We start from the raw sequence: 22,127 nt of genomic DNA on the forward strand, positions 1-22,127 counted from the left end.
CATTGCATTAAAATATTCCAATAACATTAAAAAAAAAATCTAAAATAGTAAAATCATTAATCAGTCGTTAAACTACAAGAAAGTCATGATATAAATAAGCAGGATAATTTTATTTTTTTTTACCTTGATCATGGTCTCTTAGCCATACTCGAGCCAACTGGATTGCTAATGATATATTCAGAAGTTGAAATGGTTCATAATTGGTTGCGTCTTTGTTTAAACCTGGTACATTTCCTGATACAGTGTACAGTGGATTCTGCAAGAATAACAGAATGAAAATGAGATTCATGGATTTCCATTTTTTTTTTTCACATACCAAGGTCTTCTGGCAGTGTAAACACTGACAATCTGTCACAGCTGAATGGACATTCAATCTGTTTTGGCAACACTAAAGTTTAGCACTAGAGACACACACACACACACACACACACACACACACACACACACACACAAATGCACATAGAAACAGAAATTGAAATGGGGAGATTGAAAGGGAGAGTGAGAGAGGGAGAGTAACAGGACACATACAAATATAACTAGATACCCACACATAAACAGAAAGAGAGAGAAAAACAGGGAGAGAACAGGAGATACATTAAAATGTTTGGTGTTGTATAAGTCAGCACTGAATCAGTGACGGTTAAAATAGCAGGGGTGCTGAATTAGAGCGATGAGCAAAATAGCAAAGATCTTTTCCTTTATCTTTCCTATTTTTTCCTTCATAATTTCTATAATTTTGATGAACCCTTTCAATATCTTTACATTCTCATGTGCCCTGTTATCTTTCCATCTTTTTCAGTTGCTTTTTCTTCTAATCATTTTACCCCTAATTATTTTTTCAAAATTTATTCTTATGTTCTTTAAATCCCCACCATTATTCCTCATTTCTTTACTATTTAATTTATTCTATTTTACTTTATTCCGTTTGAACTATTTACCATTCATTCACAAGGCATTGGTAGGCCTGAAGCTAACATAGAAGGCACCATGCAGTGGGACTGAACCTGAACTTATGCAATTCCAAAGCAAGCTTCTAAACCCCAGAGCCATGCTTGCACTTGTAGTTGTTGTAGTTGTTTAACTCCAAATCAGCTCTGATCAAGCAGACCTATTAACTAATGATGTTCCTGCTGTGACCAACCGCTCTTTTTGTATATCCAGGAACACAGTAAGTCCTTTCAGTCAGTAGGAAGTGATTTCAAAAGAGATTTATTATTTCTAGCAGGGTGAAGGATGCAATCAGTTTGCCACCCACATTGGCAAGTGCCTATATTCATGTGTATGCAGAAATTAAGACAGGCAAAGGTGACAGGCAGGGGAAGAGCTTAGCAACCACATGGTTCTAGGTTCAAACCCACTGTACAGCATTTACAGTAAGAATTTTTAGTCAAATGAATCGACCCCAGTGCTTATCTTTTTTAAAGCCTGGTACTTTGCTGAACCACTAAGTCATAGGGATGTAAAGACATCAACAGCAGTTGTCAAACAGTAGTGGGGAATAAACACAGACACAAGGACACACATACATACATACATATATATATACATATATATACATATATATATATATATATATATATATATATATATATATACATATATATACATATATATATATATATATACATATATATATATATATATATATATATACATATATATATATATATACATATATACATACATATATATATATGATGGGTTTCTTTTAGTTTCCATCTACAAAATCCACTCACAAGGCTTTGATTGGTCCAAGACTACAGTAGAAGACACTTGCTCAAGGTGCCATACAGTGGAACTGAACCCAGCACCATGTGGTTGGGAAGCAAGCCTCTTACCACACAGCTATGTGAGAAATATCTCAAAAGTTTCCTCTCTTCAAAAAGAATTAGCTACATCTTGGAAAACATGAATACATCCATTAAGTCAATAAATCCTACATTTAGGTACAGGTACAGCTGTGTGGTAAGAAGCTTGCTTCACAACTTCATGGTTCTGGGTTCAGTCCCACAGCACAACACCTTGGGCATGTGCCTTCTACTATAGCCTCAGGCTGACCAAAACCTTGTGAGTGGATTTGGTACACAGAAACTGAAAGAAGCCCATCATATACGCATGTGTGTGTGTGTGTGTGTGTGTGTTTGTGTCCTTGTTTATCTCCTGCCACTGCCTGACAACTAATGTTGGTGTGTTTACGTCCCCATAACTTAGCAGTTCAGCAAATGATATCAAAAGAATAAATATCAGGTTTAAAAAAATAAGTACTGGGGTCAATTCATTTAACTAAAAATTCTTCAAGGTGGTGCCCCAGTATGGCCACAGTCAAATGACTGAAACAAGATACACACATATACATCATATAAACATCATAGTTATTCCTGATCAACTCAACCAAATCTTAAAAAAACAGCCCTCCAAATTATCAGAGGTAAACGCTCGACATTCATTACCAGAGGGAAACAATTGGGAGTATCAGAGGAAAACACTTGAAATTATACGAGATAGACACTCGAGGATATCAGGGGCAAGCGCTCGCGGCTGCCGGAGGCAAGCGCTCGCGGCTGCCGGAGACAAACGCTCGCAGTTACCGGAGGCAAACGCTCACAGTTACCGGAGGCAAACGCTCACAGTTACCGGAGGCAAACGCTCACAGTTACCAGAGGTAAACGCTCGCGGTTACCAGAGGTAAACGCTCGCGGTTACCAGAGGTAAACGCTCGCGGTTACCAGAGGTAAACGCTCGCGGTTACCAGAGGTAAACACTCGCGGTTACCAGAGGTAAACACTCGCGGTTACCAGAGGTAAACACTCGCGGTTACCAGAGGTAAACACTTGCAGTTATCAAAGGTAAATACTCACAGTTATCAGAGGTAAATACTCACAGTTATCAAAGGGAAACACTCACAGTTATCAAAGCTAAACACGGTTATCAAAGGTAAACATTCACTAAATCAAACTTACGTTTTTCGCTTGTGCTCTTTCAATGAGAACATTCATTGCCTTCTGATGCTGAGGTTGAGTAATAGCTGGGACTTGATGCTATAAGATGATTAAAAGAAATAAAATACAATCAACAATAAGTGTTACACAGTAAGAAACATAACATTACCCCTGGTACCTTTTCTCCCAATCATCTGCCATCCATTATGATATTTTAGTTTGGATGCATGACCATGCTGTGTCTCCACAGCCAGATAACATTGTGGATCTTCTCTCTTTATTACAGATAGGGTTGGATTTTGGTTTTTGTGTAAGAGGATCTGCCACACTGAGAGGTTATATCTTTAATCTGAGATATTACTTGAGAAGTATTTCAAAAAGTTTGCTGTATTCAAAAATAATTAGCTACACCATTGTAAACAAAAATACAGACATCACATCAATATATCCTACATATACACATGAATAAACTACAAAAGTACATCCTAGTTATACACACACATATACATTATAGTTATACATACAAACAGATTTCATCACTGCATCCTAGTTACAGGCAGTTTAGGAAAAGGAAAAGTGTTGTGATGAGAGTTACGACGCCCCCTCCCCTGTGTTAGACAGACTGGTCCAAGTAAAATCATCATCATTAAACGTCCGTTTTCCAATGGCAATGTTTCTACAGCTGGATGCCCTTCCTAACACCAACCACTCCAAGAATGTAGTGGGTGCTTTTTACATGCCACCAGCAGAGGAGCCAGGCAGGCGGCCCTGGCACCAATTCTGTTCAAATAGTGCTTTTTACATGCAACTGGCATGGGAACCAATCAGGGGGCATTAGCATTGACCACATTCAGATGGTGCTTTTTACATGCCACCAGCATGAGTGCCAGTCAGGTGGACCTGGCATCAACTACATTCAGATGGTGCTTTTTACGTGCCACCAGCATTGAAGCCAATCAGAGGGCACTGGCATCAACCACGTTTGACTGGTACTTTTTACATGCCACCAACACGAGAGCCAGTCAAGCAGACCTGACATCACCCATGCCTGGTTGGTGCTTTGAACTTGTTAAAGGCTATCTCCAAGTTCACAAAAGCCAAGTACAGAGGCTTATCTTTGTCTAGATATTTCTCCTGTGGTTGCCTTACCAGAAATATAGCATCAGTGGTGCTTGTGCCTGGCACAAAACCAAACTGCATCTCATCTAGGCTAACTCTCTCTCCCTAATTAGTTGGGCTATGACCCTCTCTGTAACGTTCATCACCTGATCCAATAATTTGATACCTCTGTAGTTATTTCTATCTAAAGCGTCACCTTTACCTTTGTAGCAGTTGACTATGGTGCTGCTACATCAGTATGACTCCTTCATGAACTACCTGATTTACGATGTAGGTGATAAGACCATAATCCACACCACCCAATATTTTAAGCATCTCGGTGGTGATTCCTGATGGGCCAGGTGCTTTTCCTGTCTTCATATCCTTAATTGCTTTATCTACCAGGGTACTGTCAATTAGGGTAACTGGTCTTCAATTGTGTCAACATTTGGCAGACTCTCCTCCTCCCATTCATTCTCCACATTCAGCAGTCTTTCATAAAGGCATCTCCAAGCCTCTTTCTTTGCAGAATCATTAAACGCAAGGCACCATCATCTATGTGGACATATTTCTCTCCTATAACATCACGATTTTCTCTCACACAGTCTTGCAATCCAAAACGCTTCAGTTCTTTGGTCCTCACATTGCTGAACATAGGCAAACTTCTTTTCTGCTTCTCCTTTGGCTAGATATACTTGTCTCCTAGTTTCTCTTCTGGCAATGTGATACAGTTCCCTGCAACCCCCTCCCTTCTAGGCTTTCCAGGTCTGTTTCTTTGCTCTAATGGTCCTGTCTACTGCATTGTTCCATCACCACGTTACCCTAGGTCTGGAAAGGACTTTGCACCAGCCACAGGTTTGGTCTATGGCACACAGCAAACTGTCCCACAGGAATTTCCAGTTGCCCTCTATGTCACAAGTCTGTAGCTCCTCCTCCATCTCATCAAATTTTTCAATTAAGATATCCCTAAATCTCTGACCATATGAAGGGTCTTTAAACTTCCAAATCCTTCTTTTCCAGATTGGTCTGCTTCTTGGCATCTTTCTGGCCTGGAGTCTAAAATCTCTAATGACTAGTCTGTGCTGGGGAGTACATTCTTCACCAGGGAGGATCTTTGTATTTAAGAGCAGCCATGCATCCTGTTGTCTGGTGAGAATGTAACCGATTTTGGCTAGCACAGTCACTTGATTAGTAAGTTATCAGATGGCTGGCTGACTTCTTGAAGTCGATGTTGCAGATCAGTTATTTGCATCACAGAACTCCAGCAGCCTTGTTCCCACTACATTTTGGGAACCAATTCCATGGCCCACATGGTCACCATGGAAGATACCAGGCTGCTGTCCAACGTACCCATTGAAATACCCAGCCACAAACAGGAGATCATTGTCACTCATCTTTGATGTAGCCTGCAGAAGAATATTATAAAAATAGTCCTTCTGTTCAATTTGTAGGCCTGCTTGTGAGGTATAGGCAGAGATAATTGTCGCTATATTATTCTGATGATTGAGTTGCTTGAGGGTGATTCTGTCTCTTAAGCCTATCTATTTATATGTATATAATACAGTGAGTAATTCATTTTAGTACCACTAAATTGAACTTCTCTCCCCTGTGGACTCGGAAATAACTTCCCTTACCTTAATATTTTATACTAGCAATATTGCCCGGTGTTGCTCGGGTTTGTAAGGGAAATAACTATATAAGCATTTTTAGAGAGTTACTTCCCTTATATAACCCGAGGAAAAAATCATTAAAAATGCGGAAAAATGATGGTAAATTTTATTTTAAATCGTAGACTCATCGTAGATGCGCGCTAATACCCAGAAGGGCTCAATGTGAATCACGACTATAAGATACACGCTTTTGGTTAAACTGCACCGCAAATTGTGGGAGTAGTTAGGAATCTAAATCGGAGTAGACAGACACACACACACACAACTTTAGTTTTATATATAAAGATATATACACACACACACAAAGGATTTCTTTCACTTTCTATCCACCAAATCCACTCACAAGGCTTTGCTCTACTCAGGGCTATAGTTAAAGGTACTTGCCCAAGGTGCCACACAGTGGGACTAAACTCAGAACCATACCATATGATTGAGCAACAATCTTCTTAGCACAGAGCCACATCTGAAAAGATACTTCCTAACCACACAGCTATACACACACACACACATACACACACACACACACACACTACATGCTTGTGTTCTAGTTATACATGCACATTGTATCCTTGTATCAAAATTAAAAAAGATTTTAAAAGACAGTCAGCTTGATATACCTTGAAAATTCCTGCTTTCTGCCAAGCAATCTCATCAAGAGTTGATCCCAAAATGTGTTCATGATCATAATCCAGTAGAGAGATGCCACACACCACAGCTGTGTTTATGAAATTTGTACAGTCATACTGGCCACCAATACCAACTTCCAATATAGCAACATCAACTGGTTCTTTCAGGAATACATATAATGCCATTAAAGTCAGAAATTGAAAATAATGAGGCATATCACTGATTGCTCCGTTTTTCTATGGGAAACAGAAATATATATAAGAAGCTTTATTTGGAACATGCATGATAGTTAGATGGATAGATAGAGAGAGAAGACAGAGTGAGAGAAGGAAGGAGGACAAAATGAGAGGGAGTGTGAGGACAAAGTAAGAGAGAGGGAGTACAAAATGAGAGAAGGAGAATAAGGTGAGAGAGCAAGAAGACAAAGTGAGTGAGAGAGCGAGAAGACAAAGTGAGAGAGAGAGAGCAAGAAGACAAAGTAAGAGAGAGAGAGAGCAAGAAGACAAAGTGAGAGAGAGAAAACAAAGTGAGAGAGAGAGAAAATAAAGTGAGAGAGAGAGAAGATAAAATGAGAGAGAGAGAAGACAAAGTGAGAGAGAGAGAAGACAAGGTGAGAGAGAGAGAAGACAAAGTGATAGAGAGAGCGAGAAGACAAAGTGAGAGAAAGAGCGAGAAGATAAAGTGAGAGAAAGAGCGAGAAGATAAAGTGAGAGAGAGCGAGAAGACAAAGTGAGAGAGAGAGCAAGAAGACAAAGTGAGAGAGAGAGAGAGAAGACAAAGTGAGAGAGAGAAAGAAGACAAAGTGAGAGAAAGAGAGAAGACAAAGTGAGAAAGAGAGAGAGAAGACAAAGTGAGAGTGAGAAGACAAAGTGAGAGAGAGAAGACAAAGTGAGAGAAAGAGCGAGAAGACAAAGTGAGAGAGAGCGAGAAGACAAATTGAGAGAGAGCGAGAAGACAAAGTGAGAGAGAGAGAGAAGACAAAGTGAAAGAGAGAGAAGAAGACAAAGTGAGGAGAGAGAGAGAGAAGACAAAGTGAGAGAGAGAGAGAAGACAAAGTGAGAAAGAGCAAGAAGACAAAGTGAGAGAAAGAGCAAGAAGATAAAGTGAGAAAGAGCGAGAAGACAAAGTGAGAGAGAGAGAGAGAGAGAGAAGACAAAGTGAGAGAGAGAGAAGACAAAGTGAGAGAGAGAGAAGACAAAGTGAGAGAGAGAGAAGACAAAGTGAAGCAAAGGCAGTATATGTTAACAGAAATATGGTAAAAAGAAAGTTAAATAATCCTTTCTGCTACAGGAACAAGGCCTGAAATCTTGGGGAATGAAGTTGATTATATCAACCATAGTGCTCAACTGGTACTTACTCTATTGCTCCCAAAAGGATGAAGAGAAAAGCTAAGCTCAGCAGCATTTGCACACAGGACATAAAAACGGTGTGATAACTATCTTATCAGTGCACTACCTTAATTATCATCATCATCATCATCATTGTTTAATGTCCGTTTTCCATGCTAGCATGGGTTAGATGGTTTGACTGAGATCTGGGAAGCCAAGAGGCTGCACCAGGCTCCAGTCTGATCTGGCAGTGTTTCTACAGCTGGATGCTCTTCCTAATGTCAACCACTCCATGAATGTAGTGGGTGCTTTTTACGTGCCACCAGCACAGGTGCCAGGGGAGGCTGGCAACGGCTACAATCGGTTGGTGCTTTTTACATGCCACCAGCACGGAAGCCAGTCAAGGCAGCGCTGGCATCAGCCACATTCAGATGGTGCTTTTTACGTGCCACCAGCTAAAAATAATAATCATAAGAATAATCATAATGATAATCCTTTCCACTATGAGCACAAGGCATGAAATTTTGGGGGAGTCAATTACTTATTTCACTGACCCCAAAAGCATGAACAGTAAAGTTGAACTTAGACTGTAAAGACAGAAGATATACTGCTAAGCATTTTGCCCAGCAGGCTAACAATTCTGCCAGCTCACCGCTTTAATAATTATAATGATAATAGTAATAATCTTTTCTACTATAGGTACAAGGTCTTAAATTTTGGGGAAAGGGGCTAGTTGATTACATCGACCCCCCCAATATTCAACTGTTACTTATTTCATCGACTCCAAAAGGATGAAATGCAAAGTCAACCTTGGTGGCATTTGGACTCAGAACTTAAAGAGGGATGAAATGCCACTCAACATTTCGCCCAGCATGCTAATGATTCTGCCAGCTTGCCGCCTTAATAACTATGATGATAATAATAATGATTGTTTCTACTATAGGTACAAGGCCTTCAATTTGGTGGAAGAGAGATACTTGATTACACTGACCCCAATGCTTAACTGATACCTATTCCATTGTCCCTGAAATGATGAAAGGCAAAGTTAACTTCAGTAGAATCTGAACTCAGAATGTAAAACTAGAAAAAATGTCACTAAGTATTTTGAGTGGTGGACTAAAGATTCTACAGCATCATCACCACTACCACCACCACTAGTAACAGCAACAGCCGTTCAAGAATTTGGACCTGGAGATCTCCATTTCCAGCGACTTCAAGGGCCAGCTTCCAGTGGTGTCGGGCATCAACGAAGAGCCCTCGACTACAAGACGACCAAAGTTTTTTTTTTCCCAAGGTCTGGGGTCTCCCACCCCTAAACCCTAGACCATCACCTAATCACCCTTACCCATCTTGTTGCTTAACAACAACAACAACAACAGCAACAAGTGCTTCTAACGTCAATACAATGCTTTAAATTTGGTGGGGATGGGGAATGATCAAGCAAACTGACAAGAGTACTTAACTGGAAAAATAAAATTCTAATCAAGTACTGGAACTGATTTAATTAATTAATTCCCATTCCTGCAAATTTCAGGCTTTCATCTTATGCTAGAAACAAATATTATTTCTAATCTTAGATATACAGGTATGGCTGTGTGGTAAGAAGTCTGCTTCCCAACATAGTTTCACATAGTTTCAGGTTCAGCCCCACTGCATGGCACAAGGGAAAGTGTTTTCCACTATTGCCCTGGGGGTCAACAAAAGCCTTGTGTTGATCCCCCACTACCAACTGACAACCAGTGTTGGTTTGTTTGCATCCCTATTACTTAGTGGTTCAGCAAGAGAGACCAATAGAGTAAGTACCAGACTTTAAAAAATAAGTACTGGGGTCAATTTTTCAATGTCCACCCTTCAGGGTAGCACACCAGCACAGCTGCAGTACAATGACTTGACACAGGTAAAAGAGAAGAGATAAAAAAAAAAAAGATACAATATTCCAAGAGCAAGGCAAAATAGTCATAACTGGAATGCCTTTGACCATAGGTTTGCTCAATCAGGACAAGCTAATGAGGACAGAATCCTAAACAACTTCAACTGCAGTTGTGAGGGTTGATATATCAGGATATTATACGAAAGTAAAAGCAAATCACCATTGACTCAAGTAGGCGGTCATAGACTTCAAAGAAATATCTGGAAAAAGTTGACTCTGAAAGATGGCGGCCATTAATTTGTATCCTTTCTCTTAAATCAACCAAGTGCGGTGAACTGAATTATCCAAAAGAGAAATGATTAAATAAATAACAGAGGTTATCATCTCAGAAGTAAAACATGTCAAAACTTGGATGAAAGTTAAACAATTAAATTCACATGAAAATTACTTAACACATCAATAAATGTTATGATTTTTTTTATATTGGGAGAAAAGGTGATCGCTAACACAATCTGATATATAGTCTTTCTCTCTCTGTTTCACATGATCACACACATTGGCATAAATTTTGACAACAAAGATAAATAAAGGTATATTAAATATTATACAAAATAAGTTCTTGATTTTCTTCACTTTGAGAGGAGATCGACAAATGTCTGGTGGTAATTGTAACCAACTCCAAATGAGAAGGGGAAATAATCTGATGGATCAAAATTTCACCAGAATTGCTATGGTATCAGAGAAAAAACATCCATGTTTTTTGTTGCTATTTAGTTTTGTTCTTTTCTTCATCTGGAGACAAAAGAACAGCTGAGACGCACATTTCTACCTCAACAGGTATCATTAATATAGCAACTGTCATATCTTGACTCCATAAGACTAGTCAGAGAACATTTATGATCAAGTATAATCTACATAAGTAAAACAAAAATTGAGCTCAAGCAATTACAGTATAAAAAACACACATGATGGCCTTTAAAACATATATACATAATTATGTGCACTTTCATTTTGTAAATGAATCGCTGTCAGTTTCAATATACCAATTGTTGTTTTACTGAAGCATATATGTGGCTGAGTATCTCACAGACATGTATGGTTGACATAATCTTCAAGCAGTATCAGTGTGACAGAGTATGGCAACATTGTGCTTTTGAGGTACAAGTGTCCAGTTACCCAGTTTCAATCATAAGGCTTGGTGATGCTATACAGTGAGATTGAAAACAGGGACCTCATAAAGGCAAAGTGAACTTATTAATCCAACAGCCATGCTACCATATAAAAGCACACACAAATATATATATATATATATATATATATATATATAAGAAAATAGTAAAGTGTGAAAAAACGACAGAAGGCTTAAATGTTAAAAAATATATATATTTGTGTCAAAATGTCTGGAGAATATTGGAAAAATTTTTTTTCCTTTCCTTAAAATGACATAATTTTAAAATTTTTTAAAGAAATTACCGGTTTCGCGTGTAGCTTTTCAAATTTCTTGTGACGTTATGTTTATATTGCATGGAATTATCGTTGTTTTTATTTCCAGGAGATTTCTAAATAAGGGGAGGTAGTGAGTGATTTTTTCCGGTGTAGGGGAGATAATCGCTTAAAAATTTTTTTTCCCTTTTCCTTGTTAATTTCTCTGTGTCAGTATGTTCGGATGGTTGAGTCTGGGTTTGTACTTTTCAATGAAGAATGTTTCCTTGTTCAGTCTCATTTGTGTTGATGATCCGAAAGCACATTGGTAAAATGGGAAGATTAAAAATTGTGGCAGTAGTTGCTTTGCGCATTTCTCAATGTGCTCACTAAAAGGTATCATTCTATATTCTGGGAATGCAATCTGTTGTCGATGCAGTGTGCATCTGCGCCTGAGTGATAGTCCCGTGGAACCCACGTAGTCTTGGTGGCAGCCCGAGCATTTAATAACATAAATTATGTTTTCAGAGGCACAAGTAAAGTTAGATTTGATCTTAAATTTCTGTCCCTCTTAAAGAAGAATTCTGATCCTTCCAATAGGTTAGGACATGTTGCACAGTTCAATCTACCACATTTTTTTACTTTTGCATCCGTAATTTTAGAAGACAATTTTGCCTTTGTGAGAATCTTTTTAAGTGATTTAGGCTGTTTGTAGCTTTTAATGATTTGGTGTATGTTTAGAATTTCCTTTAATTTTGGGTTTTTATGAAGTATTGGTAAATTCTGGGTGATGATGGTGAAGGCTTCTTTGTTTCTGGGGTTGTATGTAGATATGTAAGGTAGTATTTTCGGGGAAGGTGTGTTGTTGTGTTGAACTTTTCTTAAAGTTTCTATGTTGATTTCTGTTGCACGTCTGATCCCATCCTCTATGAGTTGAGCTGGGTAATGTCTGTCAATTAGGGTGTTTTTGAGTTCTTGCAGTCTAAAGTTCCTGGTATTTTGTTCTGACACTATTGTGCATATCCTTCTTGCAAGGTTGAAGGGGATGTTTGTTTTAGTGTGTCTTGGGTGGCATGAATTAAAAAGAAGGTATTGTTTGGCGTCTGTGGCTTTGTAAAAAATGTCTGTTTCTATTTTAAGGTTAATTTTTTTAATTAGTATATCCAAGAACGGGAGCTCCTTTTGGTTGTATTCCATTGTGAACTGTATATTTGGGTTTATGCTGTTCAATAGGTTTTTAAATTTTAGGAGTTTATCTATGTTTTCATTCCAGAGAATGAAACAATCGTCTAGGAATCGTTTCCAATTCTCTTTTATGTATTGAGAGAGGGAGTTTCCAAAGATTGATAGAGATTCCTGGTAAATGATTATTTCCATGTATCCCATTGTTAAGTTCGCAATGACTGGTGCTGCCCTTGTACCCATAGCAATTCCGGATTTTTGACGGTAAAATGTATTGTCAAACATGAAGTGGTTATTGTGTAGGATGAATTCAATTGATTTAGTAATGAATTCCTTACTGATCCTTTTTGGTATTTCTTCCGGAAATTGGTCTAACCAGAATTGTATTGCCTCCAGTCCATAATTATGAGGTATACTGGTATACAAGTTGACTACATCAAATGAAACCAGGATTGTTTCTTCCTTGGTTTTTTTTGGAAGGTGGTTTAACATATCTAAGTCATCTCTGATATGGCTATCGATATGTTTAAGGAAGGGTTTCAAGAGGATGTCCATAAGTAGACTTAGTCTGTGTGTTTCACAGGTTGGGCCAGCTACAATGGGTCGTAGTTTTAGGTCCCCCGGATTAGGTGTGTGTATGTATGTCTTTGGTGATTTTTTAATTTGACTTTTATGAATTTTTGGCAGACCATAGAAAAGGCTAGGTTTGCATTTAAAGTTTGTTAGGAAATCAATCTCTTTGGTTGTCAGTTCCTTTTCATGGGTTTTAATTAGTGAAGATAGAGTTTTCATTATTTTTTGTGGGGTGTAGTTGGTAATTTTTTCATAATGTAGGTCTTCATCTCTATCAATCTTTGGAAACTCCCTCTCTCAATACATAAAAGAGAATTGGAAACGATTCCTAGACGATTGTTTCATTCTCTGGAATGAAAACATAGATAAACTCCTAAAATTTAAAAACCTATTGAACAGCATAAACCCAAATATACAGTTCACAATGGAATACAACCAAAAGGAGCTCCCGTTCTTGGATATACTAATTAAAAAAATTAACCTTAAAATAGAAACAGACATTTTTTACAAAGCCACAGACGCCAAACAATACCTTCTTTTTAATTCATGCCACCCAAGACACACTAAAACAAACATCCCCTTCAACCTTGCAAGAAGGATATGCACAATAGTGTCAGAACAAAATACCAGGAACTTTAGACTGCAAGAACTCAAAAACACCCTAATTGACAGACATTACCCAGCTCAACTCATAGAGGATGGGATCAGACGTGCAACAGAAATCAACATAGAAACTTTAAGAAAAGTTCAACACAACAACACACCTTCCCCGAAAATACTACCTTACATATCTACATACAACCCCAGAAACAAAGAAGCCTTCACCATCATCACCCAGAATTTACCAATACTTCATAAAAACCCAAAATTAAAGGAAATTCTAAACATACACCAAATCATTAAAAGCTACAAACAGCCTAAATCACTTAAAAAGATTCTCACAAAGGCAAAATTGTCTTCTAAAATTACGGATGCAAAAGTAAAAAAATGTGGTAGATTGAACTGTGCAACATGTCCTAACCTATTGGAAGGATCAGAATTCTTCTTTAAAGAGGGACAGAAATTTAAGATCAAATCTAACTTTACTTGTGCCTCTGAAAACATAATTTATGTTATTAAATGCTCGGGCTGCCACCAAGACTACGTGGGTTCCACGGGACTATCACTCAGGCGCAGATGCACACTGCATCGACAACAGATTGCATTCCCAGAATATAGAATGATACCTTTTAGTGAGCACATTGAGAAATGCGCAAAGCAACTACTGCCACAATTTTTAATCTTCCCATTTTACCAATGTGCTTTCGGATCATCAACACAAATGAGACTGAACAAGGAAACATTCTTCATTGAAAAGTACAAACCCAGACTCAACCATCCGAACATACTGACACAGAGAAATTAACAAGGAAAAGGGAAAAAAAATTTTTAAGCGATTATCTCCCCTACACCGGAAAAAATCACTCACTACCTCCCCTTATTTAGAAATCTCCTGGAAATAAAAACAACGATAATTCCATGCAATATAAACATAACGTCACAAGAAATTTGAAAAGCTACACGCGAAACCGGTAATTTCTTTAAAAAATTTTAAAATTATGTCATTTTAAGGAAAGGGAAAAAAAATTTTTCCAATATTCTCCAGACATTTTGACACAAATATATATATTTTTTAACATTTAAGCCTTCTGTCGTTTTTTCACACTTTACTATTTTTTTATATATTCACCCACGTGCTTTACCAAACAAACTTTCTTATATATACATATATATATATATATAAATTAATAATAAATATTAGGGAATAAATCAGATTTAGGATTGAATCCAATTTTATAGTAAAATATTATATTATATTAAATTAGAGATAAAACCACTATTAGGCAAATCATACAATGAAAAACTTAAGCCAATACATACGATTATTTAATTTATATTATTTAAATATATAACAAAATTATTAAAAAAATATAATTAATATAACACTACAATCGTTTCATGGCTGTTAATTTCTTTAAATTTTCGAGTTAGTCATTCATCAGGTGGTTTAAATATTTAACTTGGTGAAAACAGCCATTAAACGATCGTAGTGTTATATTAATTATATTTTTTTTTATAATTTTGTTATATATTTAAATAATATAAATTAAATAATCTTATGTATTGGCTTAAGTTTTTCATTGTATGATTTGCCTAATAGTGGTTTTATCTCTAATTTAATATAATATATATATATATATATATATGAACAAGTAGAAGGTTAAATTTTTCAACAAGTAAATACTGACAGAACAGAATATATAGAATAAAATCCCTTTAGAGCAAAACAATTTGTCAGCAACCAACCATGACGTAATATATTTTAATTATATATTAATTATATTAATGTTTTTGTCTTTATGTTAAATTATAATAAAGACAATTTTGCATTAAACTAAAGGATCACTCAATACTTTTTGTAGAGTATATTTTTATTATTCTTCAACAAGAATACTATTGATCATGACTTCGAAGTTTCAATTTGCTTAGCCTTCATTGGATTGTTGAATGCTAAGCAGTTTTTAAATTAATTTGAGTGAATCTAATTTAATTTGATTATGTATCACAATCATGTAATTATATATCTGGTACTATCTATCTTAATGAAACAGCTGTTGAGCACAATTAAAGCATGAACTATATTGGAAATTTATGCTTTTTGCTAAATATGATGCTCTTAAAAGACCGTTTTGGCCAGTTATGTATTTACATGCAAGTCAGTCCTTGTAATAACCTATCAAAATTTAACTGAGCTCTTAAATAATCCCTCATCTCTTAAATATAGAAGCATATACATTTATTTGTATAACACCTCTTTATAAAATCGGACCAATGCTATAGGACATTAATCTTACTGACAAAATAATAACCCTGTTCAGATCACACAAAGTTGCTTTAATGTAAAGAGGTTACCAGAACATTCCAGTCTTGTATCCACAGTTCCGCAAGATACTCTCTGTGTAAGCACATGTTGAACCCTTTCCTTTTGTGCCAGCAATATGGACCACAGACAGCTGATCTAACTTTTCCATCTAAAAACAAAACAAAGAATAAGCAAAGATTACATAAGATTATATTATGAATATATATTAGAGTGTTTGGAAAGTAATTGTGTTTTATCAAAAAAGGGATCTTTTCGGTTTGAACGGCAGTTTTTTAACATAATTTCTAGGTAACTAAAAAATTTTAAACTTCGTATACTGGTAGAATGTGTTTATAAAACATCTTTTTCTCTTGGCTTTATTGAGAAAATTCTATAGTTTGTAAGATATTTCTTGTTTTTTTCTTCAATTTCTGCAATTTCAACCAATCAATTACATCCATTAAGGTAAAAAAAACATTCTGTGCTGTATGAATATGTCCCTCGTTTAAGAAACAGATTGGGTTTATTTACATTTGTGAAGAAAAAAAGATACCCTTCCCCCCACCCCTAACCCTAAAACAGATTGAAATGCAATAGATCGATACTAGGGTCATAATTATGGGTGACAATTTCATATGACACCACTAGAAAAAACTGCCATTCAAACCGAAAAGATGCCCAAAAAGATATAAAAATGAATGTAAACTACATTTATCTGAATAGTTTTAATGAAGAACATAATCACTATCGATTTCAACAACTGCAACCCAATGGGAAAGTACCTTTTTTATTCCACATTCAAAGAAACCTATTTCGTTTCCTGAAAAAATTTTGAAAGACTGTCTTTAACTTCCCCTCTGTTTCAAAATGCTTTGCCTCTTATAAAATGTTCTAGTGATCAGAACAGATGGAAATCCATAGGTGCTAAGTCAGGTGAGTATGGAGGATGTGGCAGAACTTCCCATCCTAATGATCTTAGTTTTTCTTGAGTTTGTTTCAAAGAGTGTGGCCATACATTGTCATACTGGAGAATAACACTTTTTCTGTTTACCAAAGCTGGCCACTTCTGACATAATTTTTCATTTACACAATAAAGTTGTTGGCTATAGATATCTGCATTGTTGACCCTTCTATGTTCCAGTAGCTCATAATGGATGGTATCTTTCATGTTCCACAAAACATAGAATGAGGATTTTTGTAGATGGAGTTCTGGTTTTGGTGTTGGCATTGACCATTCATTACATGATAATCAGTGTCTTTTTAATTTTCTTTTGTGATGCAAAACCCATTTTTTCATCACCTGTAACAATGCCCAGTAGAAATGACAGGTTGTTATTCCTGGTTAGAAGACTGCTGCAGATGATGACATATTGTGTTCAATTCTGAAGCATAAGCTCATGTGGAACCAAATTCCCTTTTTGCAGGTTTTCCCAATGTTTGAGGTGTTCATGGATAGCTGAACATGACATATTAAATTTTTGTGCCAAATCTGTGGTGCTTTGATGTGGATCTTCCAGAGGGAAGCTTGTCGGATATGTCACAATCACCATCTTTAAACTTCTTAAATCATAGCAAACAGGTACAAGCTTTCACTGCATCCAGATACACTTCACAAATGTCTTTCATTGCTTCTATAGCAGTACTTATATAGTAAGCAATGGTGAATATGTTGCTTCATAAACTTCTTATTTTCCATGGGATTAATTACCAAAACAACTACAAATGACACACTACCGAACAGAAGAGATGATATACTATTTCTAAAAGAGCCCTCCCATCCAACTTTGACTCTGATGTAATTAGTTGATTGCACTTGACCATAAATGTTCACTGACTAGTCTTATGGAGTGAAAATTTTGTCTTTCCAGACAAATAACTGTTTATTATATATGTATGTATATATATATATATATATTATATATATATATATATATATACATACATACATACACACAAATACATATATACATACACATAATATATCAGCTAATACCTGTTTAATATTCATATTGATCAATTGAAAGTCAGAGACTGAAATGGAGTAATAGTCCCTGAAGAGTATAGTTTGAGGTGGATCTGAAATTAACTATTAGTTAGGAGCAGCATCAATTTTATACTCGGTATTCTTGGAAGCAAATGTCTTTTATAATTAAGTTGCCAAACCACCTTTCAAGACACATTTCTCAAATGTCAAAAGATCACTCAGTTGTGTCTCATAATTGGGTTGTTGCATGCATAAAAGAACACTCGAAAGTCACCTCATCACCAAACAGGAATTATTTGTCAACACAATATCTGCAAGATGACCATTAAGAAAGCAAAAGATGCCTTCATGCAATTGCACATCTTGCAAGCTCACAAATTACTCCAAACTGCAACTAAGCTTCCTGGTCTCCTGCCAACTTTGAAGAATTTTGACTTGCAACCACTTCTTGATAAACATGGTTCCATAAAGTAGCTTACTTGCAAATAAAGCCTCCCCCTCCACACACACACACACACACACCACACACACACACACACACTCACGAGCTTATTTGACATCTGACTTCACACTGCACACACAAAAGATCAATGCTCAGAATAAAATACCTCTAAAACTCCTCCACGTGTCTCACTACGAATTAGGGAATTCAAGATAAAGAAGATGATGTTGCATAGGATGCTTTGATTAAACAAAGAACTGATGTTCATGATGTAATGGTTGGGTTTGGAGTTAACAAAAAATATCCTGGGTATCTGCAGAGTTGATGTGTCAGTCAGGAATACAAGTAGAAGAAAAGACTAACTGATGCAGACAATTCAAAATAGCAAATGGTTTGACTCTCAACAGCAGCAGTGTTGGTAAGGAGCAAGAGTACAAGAAACTTTGAGTCTAAATTATTAGAGAGGAATAATAATAAATAGAAGTCACAACCAGCTTCAGCAAGAGAGAGAGAGAGGAGGGAGGGGGAAGAGGACAGGATTTACAAAAAGAAAGTAAATAGATGGCACACTGCTGCTGATTAATACTGTGTGTGTTGTGTGTGTGTGTGTGTGTGTGTGTGTGTGTGTGAGAGGGAGACAGTCAGAGTAGATTGTAAAGACTACTGTTAAAATACATGTGTGTGTGTGTATTACGTCATGCAGGCAATATAATAACGCAACTGTAGCCCCTGCAGCCACCAAACTGAGCCCCTTTTATCTGCAACAGTGTATTTAACAATGTGCAACTAAGTACATTTAGTTTTGTATCACTACAACATCCTTTTCTTTAAGCAATTCACGCACTAATAAAACTGACAAATGAAAATAGGGTTTCTTCTCTCTCAAAGAAAAAAATAAAGAAGAAATTGTTTTGTTACAAGAGTAATACACAATATGTACTTTAAATAACATGAACAGCTTTATGGTGCAAAGTTTTCATAGCACTCTGGTGTTTTCACTCTTCTACCTGATCTTGTGATTCTTTTAGGGGTTGGTGTTGAGCACTTCTCATGCATTTGGTCATTATTTTGTGTTTCTGTGTTTTATCAGGAGGAGCATTTGTGGTTTCTTTCTTTGAGTTGAGTAACATGTTCCATGGAGTTTGTAGGGATCCTAACATGTTTTATGGGGTTTGTGGAGTCAGTTGGATGATCTGAAAGATGTTTCCATCAGTGTGATCTGTTCATACTGTTCGTCTATGCCTATGCCAATATCTCTCGGTTCCCTTCTGTTTCTCCACAAATCTCCATGTGTTGTTTTCATAATGTAAGACATCGGTTCTTTACATTGTCTTGCTATTTCTCCAGGTATCCAACGTTTGTTGTTTTTGTCAAAAACTTGTACAGCTTATCCTTTGTGCAACGGAGGTAATTTCATCTTTGCATGTTGATCATATGCAGTTTTCATTTGTATTTTCTTTTCTTCAAGAAGTTTTTCCTGTCTTTGAGTTTCATGATAATAGCTCCAGCATAATGGCACAAGTGTTGTGGTCATTCTGCCCAATAGGATCTCAGCGGGTGATGGCATCTTTGAGTTTAATGGTGTAGCTCATAGATTCAACAATGCATTGTTTATATTTTTGGAATGTCATTTTGATTGTCTGTACTTGTCTCACTATGAATACATTTGATTGTGGGAACCTTGGTGATGATGTAGTATATTGAATTCCCCCATTTCTGTGTGAATTGTTGAAATGGTTTTCCGGTATATTAAGGACCACTGTCACTGAAAATTTCGTCATATTGTTGTTTTTCTTGTGCAATACAACACCATATGATTTGGTTATTTTATGCGGTAAAACACACACTATACAGCTGAACTGATAACAATAATCTTGTTTGGTTCTGCACTTGAAAGTTGTTATATCTGACTTCTTCCAGCAAGAATAGCTTCAAATTTTCTACCCTCTGTTAGGGCATCTTCAAGTTTGTAGTCTCTCTCCTTTCTAAACAGCTCTTTTTGGAAGGCTTCAACGAAAATTAAAGCAATCAATAATCCATTGTTCAAGCGCTTTGTCTTCAAACTCAGCTTTTTTGCTATTGTTCGCACTCTTGTAACAAAGTCACCAATTATCTCATGCTGCTGTCTACATTCCATCAGTTTAAGACAATGTATTCTGAAATTGACGTTTGTCTTCACTTGTACCACGAACAATTCCCACAGTTTATTTGGGCTTTTTTTTTGTCAGCATCTAATAAGCTAGATGCATTCAGACGTTCAAGTCACTCATTTCCAATGCCTCTTAATATTTTTAAGGTTATTTTCTTTCATCATCATCGTTTAACGTCCGCTTTCCATGCTAGCATGGGTTGGACGATTTTGACTGAGGACTGGTGAACCAGATGGCTGCACCAGGCTCCAATCTTGATCTGGCAGAGTTTCTACAGCTGGATGCCCTTCCTAATGCCAACCACTCCAAGAGTGGTTTTTACGTGCCAGTCAGGCTGTACTGGCAACGACCTCGCTTGAATCTTTTTACACATGCCACCGGCACAGGTGCCAGTAAGGCGACACTGGTAACAATCATGCTCAAATGGTGCCTTTTATGTGCCACTGGCACAGAAGCCGGTTAGCCGCTCTGTCAGCGATCACACTCATATGGTACTCTTTGCACCCCGCTAGCACGGTGGCCAGTCATCGAATTTGATTTCTTTGCTTCTGTAATTTCCTCATCTTCACAATAGTACATGATGTTTTGTTTGAATATTTGCAGAGCTTCAGCTGCATTGCCTGTGTGCCTTTGCATTTCCAGGAATGTGAGATGTCACCATATTGTTGTTTTTCTTGTGCAATACAACACCATATGATTTGGTTATTTTATGTGGCAAAACACACACTATACTCTCTTTTACTCTTTTACTTGTTCCAGTCATTTGACTGCAGCCATGCTGGAGCACCGCCTTTAGTCGAGCAAATCGACCCCAGAACTTATTCTTTGTAAGCCTAGTACTTATTCTATCGATCCCTTTTGCCGAACCGCTAAGTTACGGGAACATGAACACACCAGCATCGGTTGTCAAGCGATGTTGGGAGGACAAACACAGATACACAAACACGACAGGCTTCTTTCAGTTTCCGTCTACCAAATCCACTGACAAGACTTTGGTCGGCCTGAGGCTATAGTAGAAGACACTTGCCCAAGGTGCCACGCAGTGGGACTGAACCCGGAACCATGTGGTTGGTAAGCAAGCTACTTACCACACAGCCACTCCTGCGCCTATACAGCTGAACTGATAACAATAATCTTGTACATAAATTTGTAGCGGTGCCTCCAGCTAAACACGTGTAGTCCATTGTAGTTTGTGTGTGTATGTGTATTCTTGCAATTTGTCACTGGGTATGTTTCCTTCTTGTTCTTTTGTTTTGTGTTACATCATGTTCAATGACGATACTGGTACATTGTAGCATTTAGCAATGTCTAATGATAATGAGATTTTTTAAAATGAGCTGGTGATGCGAAAAGTTTTGTTTTGATATACAACTGTAGTCTATACAACTGTAGTCCCCACAGTCACCAAGCTGATCCCCTTTTATCTGCAACAGCATATTTAACAATGTGCAACTAAGTACATTTAGTTTCGTATCATTACAACAAAGTGTATGCAACAAAGAGAAAGAGAGAGAGAGGGAAAGAAAGAAAGATTATTGTTGCTGTAAACTTGATAAAAAAATATCTATGATCAAAGGTAACAAAGCCATGACTGACCATCCAGTCTGCTGGTTCATTTGATTGGGTTATCCAAGATGATTTTGTTTGCTGTAGTTGCTTTTAAAAGATAGTAGGGATATTTCACTGCTATTTCAAGCAGGCTGAGTGAGCACAGAGGCTCCCACAAAGCTAAATTCTGCTGGCAACAAAAACAAAAAGTGACATGCAATCAACCAACACACTGAAAACAAAGTGACATGTGACCAAACCAAAAGAGCAGATGATATCTCATGTAAAAAAAAGAAGACAATTGAAGCAAACACATCACAGTAATCACCTGTTACTTCTGTATTTATGTTGAACCATTGTTGTAATTCGCAATTGTAATGTTAGTTATTCAT

At 37.0% G+C, this 22,127-nt stretch overlaps 1 protein-coding gene across 1 annotated transcript in view; it reads right to left on the minus strand.

The window, feature by feature from the left end:
- LOC115216762 (folylpolyglutamate synthase, mitochondrial-like) overlaps positions 1–22,127 on the minus strand; it is a 60,066-nt gene that overhangs the window by 19,655 nt on the left and 18,284 nt on the right. Inside the window, exons 3-7 of the mRNA XM_029786329.2 lie at positions 15,662–15,780; positions 9,753–9,867; positions 6,325–6,570; positions 2,961–3,038; positions 124–256 (exon numbers count right to left, since the gene is read on the minus strand). Of these exons, the coding sequence (XP_029642189.1) occupies positions 124–256; positions 2,961–3,038; positions 6,325–6,570; positions 9,753–9,867; positions 15,662–15,780 (691 nt within the window). The remainder of the gene's footprint in view (positions 1–123; positions 257–2,960; positions 3,039–6,324; positions 6,571–9,752; positions 9,868–15,661; positions 15,781–22,127) is intronic.

Source organism: Octopus sinensis, linkage group LG1 (genome assembly GCF_006345805.1).
Source record: "Octopus sinensis linkage group LG1, ASM634580v1, whole genome shotgun sequence".
NCBI classification, from domain to species: Eukaryota; Metazoa; Mollusca; class Cephalopoda; order Octopoda; family Octopodidae; genus Octopus; species Octopus sinensis.